The sequence below is a fragment of the Priapulus caudatus genome, unplaced genomic scaffold (assembly GCF_000485595.1).
Source record: "Priapulus caudatus unplaced genomic scaffold, Priapulus_caudatus-5.0.1 Scaffold274, whole genome shotgun sequence".
Taxonomy (NCBI): Eukaryota; Metazoa; Priapulida; class Priapulimorpha; order Priapulimorphida; family Priapulidae; genus Priapulus; species Priapulus caudatus.
Window position 1 is genome coordinate 253,995 of NW_014577335.1, and position 14,885 is coordinate 268,879.

The window sequence follows — 14,885 nt, forward strand, 5'->3', positions numbered from 1 at the left end:
GATAGATAGATAGATAGAATAGATAGATAGATAGCATGCTAATAGATAGATAGATATGACTAGATATAGATAGATAAAGAAGATAGATAGATTAGATAGATTAGAGTAGATAGATTAGATGATAGATAGAGTAGAGTAGATAGATTAGATAGATAGATAGATGAGAAATAGATAGATAGATAGATAGCATAGATAGATAGATAGATAAGAATAGATAATGAGATAGATAGATAGATAGATAGATAATAAATAGCATAGATAGATAGATAGATAGATAGAAGATATGATGAAGATAGATAGATAGATAGATAGATAGATAGATAGATAGATAGATAGATGTAGTATAGATAGTAGTAGATGATAGATGATAGATAGATAGTAGATGATATAGATAGATAGATAGATAGATAGAATAGATGATAGATAGATAGATAATGGTAATAGATAGATAGAGTAGTAGATAGTATAGATAGTATAGATAGATGAGATAGATAGATAGATAGATAGCTAGATAGATGAATAGAGATAGCATAGATAGTCGTCGAAACAACTGTGGGCGAACAAGTGATTTTCTTTAAAATCTATCTGTAAGCACTTGAACCATAATTGTTGTATAATGTAGAGGAGCAAAAAACATGACCCGGAGAGAGATGAAGCACGTACCACGCAACGCACGCCACAACACACACACAACACACATCACACAACACACACACACACACACATCACACACACGGACACACACACCACAGACAACACACGCACGCCACGCACGCACGCACGCACGCACGACATACAACACACACACGTTGCATGCACTGCCTTGACGGCGCTTCAACGTATTCTAGTACGATGCACTGGAACGGAAATATTCAAAAACTAGGGTCTCGGAACGGCACAAATGTAAGACCTGCCATGGTAACTACCTTAATGCTACTTGGACACGAGATATTCTTAAAATGCGATGCAGCTGGAACGGAAGTTTAGGTTAGGGTTGAAAAATGGGGTCTCTCGCGTGGCACATACCTAGTACATGCAATAGTCACTATGGAGTGTCCCCCCCCGCCCCGCATGTCACGCCCAGTTAAGGCTCGACAATGCAATTGTCACCGAGACATGTTAGACAGGTAGATGAACAGGATGTAATGTTCAGAATTGTAACAGTTGCCAGTCCAGCAGAAAAGATATAATTTTCGAATAATTAAAAATAAAATGAAAGTTATCTGACTGGAATGTCGTGGGTATTAGTCATAAAACTGATCAATTAGAGGTGTTATATCAGTGCCGTGAAAGATTTGGAACTTTGGTATTAATAGCAATGTGCCCATTCAAATTCAAAATGCAAAACATTACAGAGTGTAACATAGTAGAGTATAAGCAGATTGAAATAGGCTTATGTTTCATATTATGTACTGATAGTATATACAATTGCTTAATAATGTGTTTATTAGTTATCATACTCACAAACATATAAATTTTAGCCTACTATTAGTCAAACAGTCAGACTTTAGGCGGTACTTCCTCGTTTGAATTTACAAATTGACTTTGTTAAATTATGATCAGTAATTGGTTGCGTTCAAACATAGCCGTGAAAATGCAGAAATGCATTTTCAGGCTTACATTTTAAAAATTTTTCTGGGGAGTACTCGCAATACCCCCACATTCCGGCTACATATTTCTGGAGTGGCACTTTTTGGGAGGCCACTATGGATGGCCCTGTTACATCTACCGCGTACTCTTGATCTTGCTCCTACGCGCTCCCACGTGTTCGTTTCATATCCTGTGTATAGATGGCGGTGCAGCTGGATCGAGAGCATCCGATATTAGCATCGTACGATAAATATTTTCTAGATTTTGTTTTCGACTCTCAACTTATTTACTTGGTTTACGTTATCAAACACAAATCATGTCTGGTTTTGAAACGTGTGGTCCAAACGAAGCCTTGGTAATATCAGGTTAGTATGCTTATGCTTCTACAAATGTGTTTGTTCACCAGATAACGCACGGCAACGAATGTTTACACAATGATTACAACAAGTTACAAGGTACTGACTACTGTACTGAGTGATAGTGATACTGATACTGATACTGATACTGGATATTGTAGATACAGATATGTCAATAACTCCCAAACACAGGATAGGCGTTTACAACGCGCGCTAATGGTTTTCTGTGGAGGCAAATTTAGGGAACCTCGGGCCATGAGTGAATCACTCAGGGCGGTTTGCTTGTGCTTTTCGAGAAGAATTCCAAACTGGGTGTATTCTCACACGAACCTTTCTCGCTATCTTTGGACTTACTATGGTATCAGCAATTACTCTGTGATTAAAATAATAACGCTGTTACAAAAATTGATAGTGACCGAGCGGCGATATTGCCGAGCGCGTACATGTCTGTTGACCCTGTGACGTACAGCATCGCCATGCGCATTAGCGATCGCAAAAGCAGTCGCCCTCGATGTCGGTGAATTGCGCTCTCAACGACGTAACGTACAGGTCACAGAAATGGTGGCTCATAATATTCGCGCTCCGTCACTTCGATTTTTGGTAACAGGGATGTATTAGTTTTAACAGAGTTTGTGATACAAGTAATTGCCAGATAGGAGAGAGAAGGTTCGTGTTGAGAAAACCCAGTTTGGAAGTTCTAGTCTCTGAAAACGCCACACAGCAACCGCCGCTGAGTGATTCACTAGGAGGTTCCCTGAATTTCCCACAGAAAACCATAGCGACGCGTTGTAACCCTATCCTGGGTTTGAGTTACATTATGTATCTACTGATACTGATACAGTGATACTGATGACTGATATAAACCAACCAGGCTCTCCGACTGTTACACGGCGGAGGAGCCTGACACCTTCCATACGAAATGCCTGGTAGCTTGAAAACAAACTCCGAATTCGTAAAATTTCGTAAATAAAACAATCATTGTATTACCAAATTTGACCTCACCTGTACAACATGTTGCAACTATCGCTACACTTCTTAATTACTATTACCTCGAAATACAAGTTAAAATAGAGAAATTTCGAAACAGCTATACTATTTGAACGTTGCAAAACGCCATTCTGGATGTTCTTATGTCTCTTCTTGTTCGCGGAAAATTCACGAACTTGCTACGTATTATGGGATATCATATGGAAAATGGCGGCGTTTTTTGAGTTTTATCTTATCAATTTTAAACAATTACTCGCTGACACGAAGTACATGCTCAGTGATAGCGACATATAATAAATCGAGGAGTGGAAGTACAGAGAAGCTGTAGAATCATAAAAAGTGAGACAATTTAACGTTAAAATAGCAAAGGGCCACGTACCTGCCGAGACATTATTTAATGCCTTATGATGCCGTCGGAGTTTCGTGTGCGAGTCTCTGTCCTATGTATAGTGTTATGGTTTGGGGCCGAGAGGCCTGCGGCCGACTTGCTGGACCCCCTAAGATACTGAATACAGAAGTGATTATGATCTACTGATGAAAGCATGTATGCACTCACAGCGCACCATAGGATTCTCGTCATCGAACCCCCCAGAGCACAATATTAAAATCGTTAAAGTCTGACAAAATATAACTCGACCACTTGCCCAAATGAATGTAGTTGTAGGTACTCCACAAGTCTTTATATGAGTCTTGCTACTACTTCTTTGGATTTCTGAATCATGATTATTGCCTATGTTATGAGTATTAATTACCGTACATCGCCGCGATCAAAATCGCTCATCTGCACAGCGCACCCGAACAAGTACACCGCGCACGCCCGCCCTGTGGCTGCTGCACAACAACGTGAACTGAGACGCGGCTCAAGAGATAGAGAGCATGGTTAAGTCAGGCATAAACAACCGATGTCGATACGCCCTACACTAGGAATCCGAAATCTACCATGCTCTCTATCCACTAGCAAGTCTATATAAATCTCTGCATGATACTGTAGTATCCTCATGGGCATCTCGTGTTTGTTAGACACTTGTTACTGAACATATCAATTTAGTGCCATTCTGAATTGGGGGAGAATCTGGCAGACATGCGCGGGAGTCGCATATTGCTGTAATCTGTTGTTTTTATAGTTACCAGTTAGCACTATAGCCAGCGAAAATTTGTGCTGGAATTGTTGGGTGCTGTGTTAAGCTAGGTAATTAGGTCGCTACATCGTCAAATGGTGGATACCCCGGGCTTGGTTCGGGGGGAATTGTATTATTATGCCTGCACGAGAAGAACACACCCAATTTGTATCACTGTTTACAGTGTGCTGGATTTTCGCGAATTTATTCCTGGAGATGAGCTGCGTTTCGAAGTCTAAATACACTTGTTCCTAATCTCAATGTTTTGTGCTGATTTCGAATTATAACCAGCGGAGGATACCGCATTGCTGTTTCATTCATCGATGCAGAGGCACCAGGTCACATGGTCGAGAAATTCATTTTATTGCCATGTCCTTTTTCAATGGAAGTCAAGACAATTTTCGAGATTCTGAATGCCTCAAAGAAATATTGTTATAGCAACAACACAAGTGAGCATGTAGTGATCATCATGCCCCCAACAATAGCAATGTGGAAGTGACTGATTACATACGATTTCTAATATGATCTTAGCATGCTTGGAATGGTAGTGGAAATAAATATTTAACGGTGATATTCAAGATACAGTTCATTAGCAATGACTAAAGATAGTGGGTACTAAGTCACTGTCGTAAAGTAGAATGAAATAGTCCTTTGCAGGCAACCTGATGCATGCTTTATACAGTGTGTATATTTACATGTTATGATAATTTTCCTAGTTTCAGCTGGTTTATTAGCATTAGTGTTGGCGCAGTTCAAATAGGAACCTAGTAATGACCTATCGGTGTACATTGAAGAAATGGGTTGTCAGTAGCACATAAGGCACTTATATTTCAGCTATTATGTTCTGCTGATGTTACGTTTGGTGGGATCTAAGTTTTATTATCACTCGCATGCTTATTTAACTGACGATGTTTTGTATTCACGAGGCTGCGCCCACGCTTCCTCAGAGGCTAGTTCAATATCTCGAAGGGTCAATTATCGCATACCCAAATGAGTCGTCGAAATGAAGCTCTGGGACAAGTCGTATTCAGCGAAGTTTAATAGTTCGGAGTGTTTTGTGGCACTGTTTGAACATTCCATTATTGCCATTCTGAAGATGGCGGGCGCACATTTGCTGTTAATCTGTTGTTTTATACTTATAGCATATAACAGCACATATTTGTGGTGATTGTTGTGCTGGAGTAAGCAGTAAAAGTCCGCTAACACGTGAAACCCAATTTTTACACTGTTTACACTTGTGCAATTTTCCGATTTATTCGTGAGATAGTCGGTTTAAGTAAAATACCCTTTTAATCTAATGTTTTTGTCGCGATTTCGAATTATAACCAGCGGAGAACCATAGCTGTTTATCATGCATGCAAGCACATCTCGTCACATGTGCTAAACTTCATTTATTGCATGCTTTTATAATGCAAAGTCAAACAATTTCGGATCCTGAAGTCTAGAATATTATAGCCACACAACAAGTGTAATGTCATCCCATACCATAGCAAGTGAGTATTGATTCACATTTATATCTTGATGCTTGGAATTCTTAGTGGAATAAATTAGGTTTCCCATAGTTTATTAGCAGTGATGTTAGATGACTAATCACTTGTAATTAGTGAAAAGCTTCACCACCTGGCACTGTTTATACAGTTATACATGTATGATAATTTCCAGTTCCAGTTTTATAGTATTTGGCAGTTTAAAATAAGACCTAGTAAATGAATAACTTACACCTGAAATGGGTGCATCACCAAAAGCCAATATTAGTGTCTCTGATTAGTTGTTACTAGATTCATAACACTGATGCTCTATAAGAAATGTTGTTACAGGGGCAAGTACCAGAGCTACTTAATCAAGGTCAATCAATAAATGGGCGATGAAAGCTCTGACATCTATCAGCTAATATCATATCAAGAGTAAATCATCACAAATCTGTGATTATTTACTCCTGGTCATATATACTACTAAGGCCGACCAAAAAATTACCTTTGGTTCGGGTCACCCGCCCGACTTCACATTTCGGAGTGAAAAATGTGCGACTGCTGTCACTTTTAGAGGGTTTCAAGAAAAAATAAAATTTAAAGATACCGCCTGCCGATCATACATATTCAAATATTCGACTCTTGTCATTTTATTTACCTAAAGAGAGTTCCAAAATATTTTTAACAACGTGAAACAGTCGTATAGAACCTGGGCCGGCTACTTCATAAACAGAGCCTGAAGGTCGTATGGCGTGGCGGCCGGCTTTGATGTACGCGATCGATCGCGTACTATATAATATACGCATGCTATCGTGCTATACGCGGCCGCAGAGCCGTTTACACTTCGGTTACTCGCTCGTTCAAAGGGATGATTAATCGAGCTCCGTTTATGGAGTGATTCCTAACACTACTATCCAGGTGTTCAAATTTTGCAACAATCGAAAAATATCGATTGTTTAGTATACTATCGGCGATAAATATCGTGTTTCACTTTACTATCGATGCATTGCCATCGAGACAAAAAATATCTATAGTTATCGATAGTTCGATGCATCGTTACACCCCTAATAAAAATGTATTGAAATGAGATGCCCTACAGAAAGAAAGTTTACTCATTTGAAAATGTCCATGTAGTACTATGTATGGATGTCCATCAAGAGAATACACAATATCCACAGAGTATTTTCAGATTTGTAATTTTGTCTGTGTTCATGTATTTTATTCTTCCTGCTCTTCTGGATCTGCCAGTCCACAATTTTTGGGATCTAGTGTTTTTGGTTTGGCAAGTCTTGACAAACGAGTCTCGTCCTCTCCTTCCCAATCTCTGATTCCAGATGACACCATATCAGGTTGTGGGATCCAAATTGGCATTCCTGAATCTTCTGTCCTGAAGAAAGACTTTGTACAATGGTAGCCCTTATTTTTCCCAGACTTGGGACTGGGCTACCCTTTCCATTCCTTGTGGAGTTTACAATTTTTGTCCTCTGTCTTCTTTTGCTGTCACAAAAACAATGTCATGACTTACAGCAATGGTACATGCAACTGCAAGTCGTTTGCATCTCGTGGCTCCTGCATTTCAAGCTGTATACCCTATATTGAACTTGTGAAAAAAAAAATTATTCCTGCCTACCCATGTTTTTGCAGAAAAAAAAAGAAAAAAAAATGTTATACCTACCTACCTACCCTAATTTTCACAATCCATGTGACCCGAACCAAAGGTATTTTTTTGTTTGGCCTAACCATGAATGCAGTGCCTGTTTACTAACAAGAAAGTGCTGGTCTTGGTAAGTAGGCACAGTCTGCTTCCGCCTTTCCCTACCAAATGTTTCATGTTATTTAGGTAAAACTTACAGTTATGTTATGTTCCATTGTGCTTATTTGTCTCTGCTAAAGTCGTAACCTTGGTATGGGAGGCTGAAACGGTGTCATTGTCTCCCTAACTGCAGCATGTAGCTTGGGCAGCAGGTGATCAGCTCATTAGTAATGTAGTAAACTCTCTCTCCTATCATCGTCTACTGTAATCCAGACATTTTCGGGCATCCTGTTTAATTTGCTAGACTGCCATAACAGGTTTACAGGCAAGCCTGCTCTTGCCTTTAGACGTTATATAGCTGAAAATAGCACTGTTTTGTTTTTATAAATGGGATAGGCACGGCCAATTTCAATCGGCAAATTGAAATACTACGAACACATTTCACGTCTGTCTGAGCACTGTGAGCTCATAGTCCACTTTCAAGCTTCATTTCTCACTGCTGGGCATGAACATGAAACTGCTCGGTGGAAAATGAAAACCTTCAACATGATTTCCATCTGGTTATTGTAATTCTGTTATTAATTTGGTGTTATTAGGTTTGGTTGTTGCAAGAAAAATTTGACATCGGCACCACATTCATGGCCAGAAATGCCATAAAATATATTCACTTGAATTGCAAAGAGACAAGCCATGATGTTTTAATATTTGAGTTTTTATGTAAGATATAGATTGATTAGATTTGAGTTGTTCCTCATCTAAGACTGCCTGTAGCATATTTTCGTTGCATGTTAGTGCCAACTAGTACCCATAAGGAAGCAGTCTGTCTTGAGAATCATCAGGTGGTGCTACCTATGCACATTCATCAAAAGTAATTGGACAAACCAATACTGGATGATAGTAATCTATATCAAGGCCGTAGCCTGTGGGGGGCAAGGGGGCAGCTGCCCCCCTAGTTTTTGGAGAAAAAAAGAAAAAATAAGCTTAGCTAATAATCGTAAATAACCCTAGAACGTGATTTTTTCGTGAAAGCCTCGTCTCAGACCCACCCCTACCAGACTATGGATGTCGAAGAAGAGCTGCGCCTGTCGCTCATCATTACACATTTGAGTCATAAAATTTTGCCCCCCCCCCTAGGAATTTGCTCAGCCTACGGCCCTGTATACATGCATTACTGTATGATGATGCATTATATTGTGCTCCTATTAATGATAGATCTAAGTATATATTGCACTGTATATATATGGTCCAATAGGTGGGGGCGGAGTGACGTCACTTCCCCTTAGCAATACGTCCGGTGAGCCGCGCCGATGAAAACAAAGCGCGAATCGGCTGGGAGCGTCTATATTCAAGCCGGTATGGGAGATGACTGTACGCATATATTTGCTAATATATTGACCAATCGTGCGTCAATAAACTCAATATTCACAGAGAGTATAGCTAAGACATGTGTCTATAGGTATCTAGAATGTATTATGCAAAAGATCTCCCGTACCGGCTTGAATTCATACTACTACTAGCTGTGAATATTGAGTTTATTGACGCACGAAGCGGCACGATTAGTCATGCTAGTCCTGCACAATTAGTTGTGCGCGCGGAAGCAAATTTCAGATGATTAAATTTTTAATATTCTAGATACCTATAGACACATGTCTTAGCTATACTCTCTGTGAATATTGAGTTTATTGACGCACGATTAGTCAATATATTAGCAAATATATGCGTACCGTAATCTCCCGTACCGGCTTGAATTAATATAGACACCGCCCGAATGGGAGCCGCTGCTGTTCAAGAATAGAGATGATGTCCAGATTGAGACCTATGTCATTTCCGTAAATGTGGGGGTAGCCCCTTTAAACTCGGCAGGGGTGTTCTTAAAGGTCTTCTTTGTTCATTTCGACCGAGAAACGTTATGTGACTTCACAGGAAGTGTGCCAAAAACTGCTTTTCAGCGAGACTACTCGCCCGTTTCCCACTGTTTCCCACCATTGCTACGCCCTCTTCGTTCTCCTGACTAATTGCTGTTAGCCATCTGTCTCTCCTCTCGGGCTACGGCAGCTCAAAGAATGATCGTTTTTTGTCACTTGAAAGACTGTGATTGCGGTATCCAAACACCACATAATTCCTTGGCACTATGCGCTGCGTGCATTGAGCAGTGCGTTACTACGGTTTGTTTTCATCGGCTCGAATCTACATCCGGTCAAATAGTCAAAAGTTCTCGGATGTCCGCCCCCACCTATATTTGATATATTTTTGTTATTGCAGGTTTATGTTATAGCAAGCCAAACATCATTGTTGGTGGAAGACAGTTCGTTTGGCCATGTTTCCAGCAGTGCGACAGGTTCGTTGGCAGTTGCAATAGTTTAGCTAGCCAATATATTATTGCAAATACAGATACTTTGCAAACTTACATTATAATCAATGATAAAATCTGGCTTCCGTTGTAATTTTTTCAAGGAATGTGAATTCTTTGCATCAATTTTCTTATGTCACATATATGTAATAACATCTAATTAATGTCTTAATTATATCATACTCCTTAATAATGATAAAATTGTTTAATTATTATGCAAGCTAAATGGAGAGCAGTAATGTTCGTAATAATATATTAAGGCCAGAGAATGTATGTAATCAAGACACTAATGTCAAATTGCTTTCAGTTATGTCATCACCCATAGCTTAATATAAATCCATTTGCTAGCCAACTGTCTCTAATTTTTTTTTGCCATAATTAAAGTATCTATAGAAACTGTTTAAGTCAGAAGAAATAGTTTAATTAGATCATACATTATTTGAAAAGAGTCCTCCCATGTAATTGTCCCATGTTTTGAATTGATCTTTGCTGCCTGTAATAAATGGCATACTTTATGAAACTTGAAAATTTAGAATGTTTGATTACTTGCGTTTGTAGTGTAGACCCATGTTCACAAAATATTACAATCTCAATGCAGCGTGTAAACTGTACGAGAGTCTTGAAATTTATCTAGATTATAAGAGGGTTTGATTCCATAAGGCCTGTTTAATATCAAGGCTTGTTTGGTCACAGGTTATCACTGAACACTATAACGCTGACCATTGCAAGTCCTACCGTCTACACAAGATTGGGTGTTGCTATCTCGGTCACTGGGGTGGCACAAGTGAGTAAAAACTACATTGAAATATAATATATAATGACATGCAGGGCATGAAATTAGCCAAAATGTGAACATGCCCTTAGACAAATTGAACAGACCCTTACAAGTTTGAACAGGCCCTTAATTTTGTTCTATTTATTCCATTATTAATAAAAGTATTAGTTTTGTGTGTATTAGGCATTCTCGTAGTATTTCAGTGTTTCATTGCTATCACTATATCAGTGGAGTCCTACTTGTTTAACAGGAATTGCTGGAACATAATTTACTTCTTAGTAGTCGCTAAGTAAAAACTAGTCAGGAAATTGGTAAATATTGTTGATATAAAGGCAAGATAGGCTAAATTTTGAATAGGCAAAGTGGACTGATTATATGGGACGTTGAACCAGCGATTTAGGGGGTTGAACCCTACTTTTACTTTTACTTTTACTATTGACGGTGACGTAATCACTTTAAAGGGTTGTAGTAGTTTCCCTATTATTAATGATTTCGGTTGGGCTGAATTTACTGCTTGTAGGTAAATAGTAGTAAATAATTTAAACTAGAATTTTATGTAGCGAATTTAAAACAGCTGTCATGGTTGCCATCATCGCTCTGTATTTAGAATTATAGAATGCTTATAGAACAACAATGACTGAGATTATTTCTGTTGCTATCTAGGTGAAAATTCAAGGTCAGAACAGAGAAATGCTGGAGGCTGCATGCCAGCAGTTCCTGGGAAAGTCTGACAGGGAGGTTCAAAATGTAAGAAAGCACAGACATATACGGCACCATGATCAAAAATTCCACCTCGTCCTTCCATTGTGTGGAGCTGTTTTAAATAATACTGGCACTTCCTCGTTATGTTTATGTGCTAGCTAATATAATATTCTGCACTCATTGCACGTGTAATAACTGTGTGGTTTGTATTTCACATGTTAAATTTCGAGAAGCAAAATACTAACGGTCATTGTTGTTGCCTCATGCAGAGCTCAATAGAGTAGCCAGATAATGTGGCAACTGTACTTGCATTTCTAGAGAAAAGGGTGGGTCAGACAGACAATGATAAAATGAAAGATAAGGGAAAAAGATGCAGCTGCTATGTCACATGTAGGTGCAACACTGGAAGAACAGTGGGCTTTACAGGAGTAATGTTATAGGGTGCAGTTTCTGGATGGCAACCGTAGGTGGCAATGCAAACACTGGAAGAACAGTTGTCGATACAGGCGTAACATTATAAGACGTGGTTTCTGTATGTTGCCCGTAGGTGGCGATGCAAACACTGGAGGGCCATCAGCGCGCCATCATGGCTCACATGACTGTCGAGGAGATTTATCGTGACAGAAAGAAGTTCTCGCAGCAAGTGTTTGAGGTAGCCTCCTCCGACCTCATCAACATGGGCATATCCGTCGTTAGCTACACACTCAAGGATATTCACGATGACGAGGCACGTAATTACTGCAATTAGCGACGGTAACAACAGCGTGATGAGGGGTCATTTATGTGTACAAGGCAAATTAGGATGGTTCGCATTAAAGCGATATCTCTTCATGTATTTCTGTTGTTACAAAACCTGAAGCTGTTGTCAGCATATAACCGTGAAGATGCCGTGGCCAGCTAGTCTGGCACCGTAGTCATGCGCTGTGTCTATCTATGCGATTTGTGAGAAAGATGTATGATGACAATGGAAATACTCTTTAATCTTTCATTTAATTCTATTCCAGGTAAATTCTATTATTATTCCAGAGTTGTGGGAATATTCCTCAAAAGAATTCTGTGTTGTCTCGAAGTTTCTGTGGTCGAAAGTATTATCGTATAAGTTTCAGATCCAAAGGAGGGTGTACGAGCCATGCTCAAACTGGATAGCGAAGTTCTGAATGGCATTAGTGGCATTGCTTAACAGGTGTGTTAATGTGTACAGGGATACCTGAAAGCTCTAGGCATGGCCAGGACTGCAGAGGTGCACCGTGATGCAAGAATCGGAGAAGCAAATGCAAAAAAGGAATCCGGGATCAGGGTTCGTTTTTGAGTATGACATAGATGGATGGTTGATGGGTTTGTATACAACCCGTAGGTCGCAGGTATTGGAATCTCCCACCCAGACACTGTGTGTTCGTGCCTCGTACTATTCAGATGTGTTTGATTATTTTATTTGGCAATGAACATATTAGCGAGTATATTGTAAATGGTAATTGGTGGGTGAACAGTGTTTAATGGCTGCAGTTGTGTAGAGCCTCACTAATGGAACGCAAGTGATGGTAGTCTGTGGAGCTTTTCACTCGGAGCTTCTGTCGCGCGGTCACAACTTGCCGAGCTTTTCTCCAGTTTAATAAATCTCAAGTTGACCAGGTCACACTGCAAACGTCTATAGAAGCGTCTGTATTGGAACAATCACTTTCTCTTACAAAGCCGAATTGACATGCATGCACGCACACACATATGCACACATAAGCACGCACGCACCACACACACAAACGCACACACACACGCATGCGCGCACATGCACACGCACACACACACACACACACGCACGCACGCACGCACGCACACATGCGCACACATGTACGTACATATTCGTATTCGTACACATACGTACATGTTTCTTGTCTGCTGTAGGAGTCATTAGCTCAGGAGCAGCAGATGCAAGCAAGGTACATCAATGACACGGAGATTGCAAACGCGCAGCGTGACTTTGAGCTGAAGAAGGCGACCTACGACATGGAAGTCAACACAAAGAAGGCCCAGTCGGAACTCGCTTACGATCTACAGGTGGGTCGAACTAGCATTCTGACCGATTACATATCATTGTTATGAATCATGCCCGTCGTCATACTGTATGACACGCATTCCGAAAACGCAATATTCACAAAGTATTGCATCATTGCATTCTTAAGTTTGTTCTGCACTGTTTTCTGATTACGTCCTGTGTCATAGTAAAATGTTTGTTAGTGCATGACGACGGCGTTGGTTATAATCTGACTGACAATGACAAAGCTAGATCCCACTTTGAGTTGAGCATGTCCATCACCAGGTGCCAGCACTGTGCATCATGCATATCAGCCATTGCTTATATAGATAGTTAAAACTCGAGACATTTGAATCTGTATACTAGCTTTTGCAATGCAAATTTCATCATGCCAGCCTTATCGGAGGTAAAGCGTCAGGAGTTCTGTCATAGTAACTGAGTTACATACTGCAATGGTAGCATTATGTGTGGTCAATGGCTGTTCACAGTCAGTAAAGACATGGCCAGAATGCAATTCTTCAGACTCTATACTTTGTATGCTGCTGTTAATTATCACAGTTTCGTTATCAAAACAAATCCCCCACGGCCCATGCGTTGCTAAACCTAGATTTCACACTAGGGAACGTGGTGGTTGGAGGAGGTATTGTGTATTTTCTAGACGAACACTATTTGCGATAGTATCTGTAATTTTATTTTATTTTGTTATGCTGTATTATATGAACTTTTTTTTTTGAATGTGTTATATATTATTAGGAGTGAATGAAAAGAAACTAATATTATATATATATATATATATATATATCAGAAAGATATATATATATAAAAACCAGGGAAAATACGTGTCAAAATCCTGTGTGATTATTTACTCCTGATATATATATATATATGTATATATATGTATATATATATATTATATATCCGTTTGCTTTCATTCATATGTGTGCGCCTGCACGTTTATATAATATGTTATAATAGTACATTAGATGATAAAATTGAATTAAAATACAAACACCGTGTTCATGTGTTCGTGTGTCGGCGGCGGCGGCGGCGGCGGCGGCGTTGCAGGCGGCGAAGACGAAGCAGCGCATCAAGGAGGAGCAGATGCAGATTCTCGTCGTCGAGCGCACGCAGCAGATCGCGCTGCAGGAGCAGGAGATCCTGAGGAAGGAGCGCGAGCTCGAGGCACGCATACAGCGCCCCGCCGACGCAGAGAAGTACCGCCTCGAGCGGCTCGCCGAGGCCAACAGGTAGCGCCACCTCCCGCACGCGCGGCGGCGCGGTTGTTGTCGCTGCGTTTGACGGTGCGCGTCGTGAGTGTGGGCGAGTTGTGGACCCGTGTTAACCTTCGTTGCGCGATGGGCCATGTGAACCTGTAGCGGAAATGTGGAGGAATAGTATGTGGGTACATAGCAGAAAAGTTTAATATAATTCACTTTTGTCTCATCTCTGTACCATGAGAGGGTTGCATTCGGTGTGTCCTCGTGTCTGTGAGTCCATGTATGTGCTTGCGTGTGTGTGTCCGCGTGTGCATGTATGTGCGTGTGTGGGTTGGTGCGTGTGTGGGTGGGCGCATGCGTGTGTGTGTCCGCGTGTGCATGTATGTGCGTGTGTGGGTTGGTGCGTGTGTGGGTGGGCGCATGCGTGTGTGTGTCCGCGTGTGCATGTATGTGCGTGTGTGGGTTGGTGCGTGTGTGGGTGGGCGCATGCGTGTGTGTGTCCGCGTGTGCATGTATGTGCGTGTGTGGGTTGGTGCGTGTGT

General features: G+C 40.6%; 1 protein-coding gene across 1 annotated transcript in view; it reads left to right on the forward strand.

Annotated features, from left to right (window-relative positions):
* The first annotated feature begins 1,804 nt into the window (after window positions 1-1,804).
* Window positions 1,805-14,885, forward strand: part of LOC106808415 (flotillin-1-like) — a 19,727-nt gene continuing 6,646 nt past the window's right edge. Inside the window, 8 exon segments of the mRNA XM_014811135.1 lie at window positions 1,805-1,955; window positions 9,536-9,611; window positions 10,317-10,407; window positions 11,062-11,145; window positions 11,648-11,827; window positions 12,302-12,397; window positions 12,997-13,149; window positions 14,192-14,405. Coding sequence (XP_014666621.1) covers window positions 1,907-1,955; window positions 9,536-9,611; window positions 10,317-10,407; window positions 11,062-11,145; window positions 11,648-11,827; window positions 12,302-12,397; window positions 12,997-13,149; window positions 14,192-14,405 — 943 coding nt within the window. The 5' untranslated portion in view covers window positions 1,805-1,906.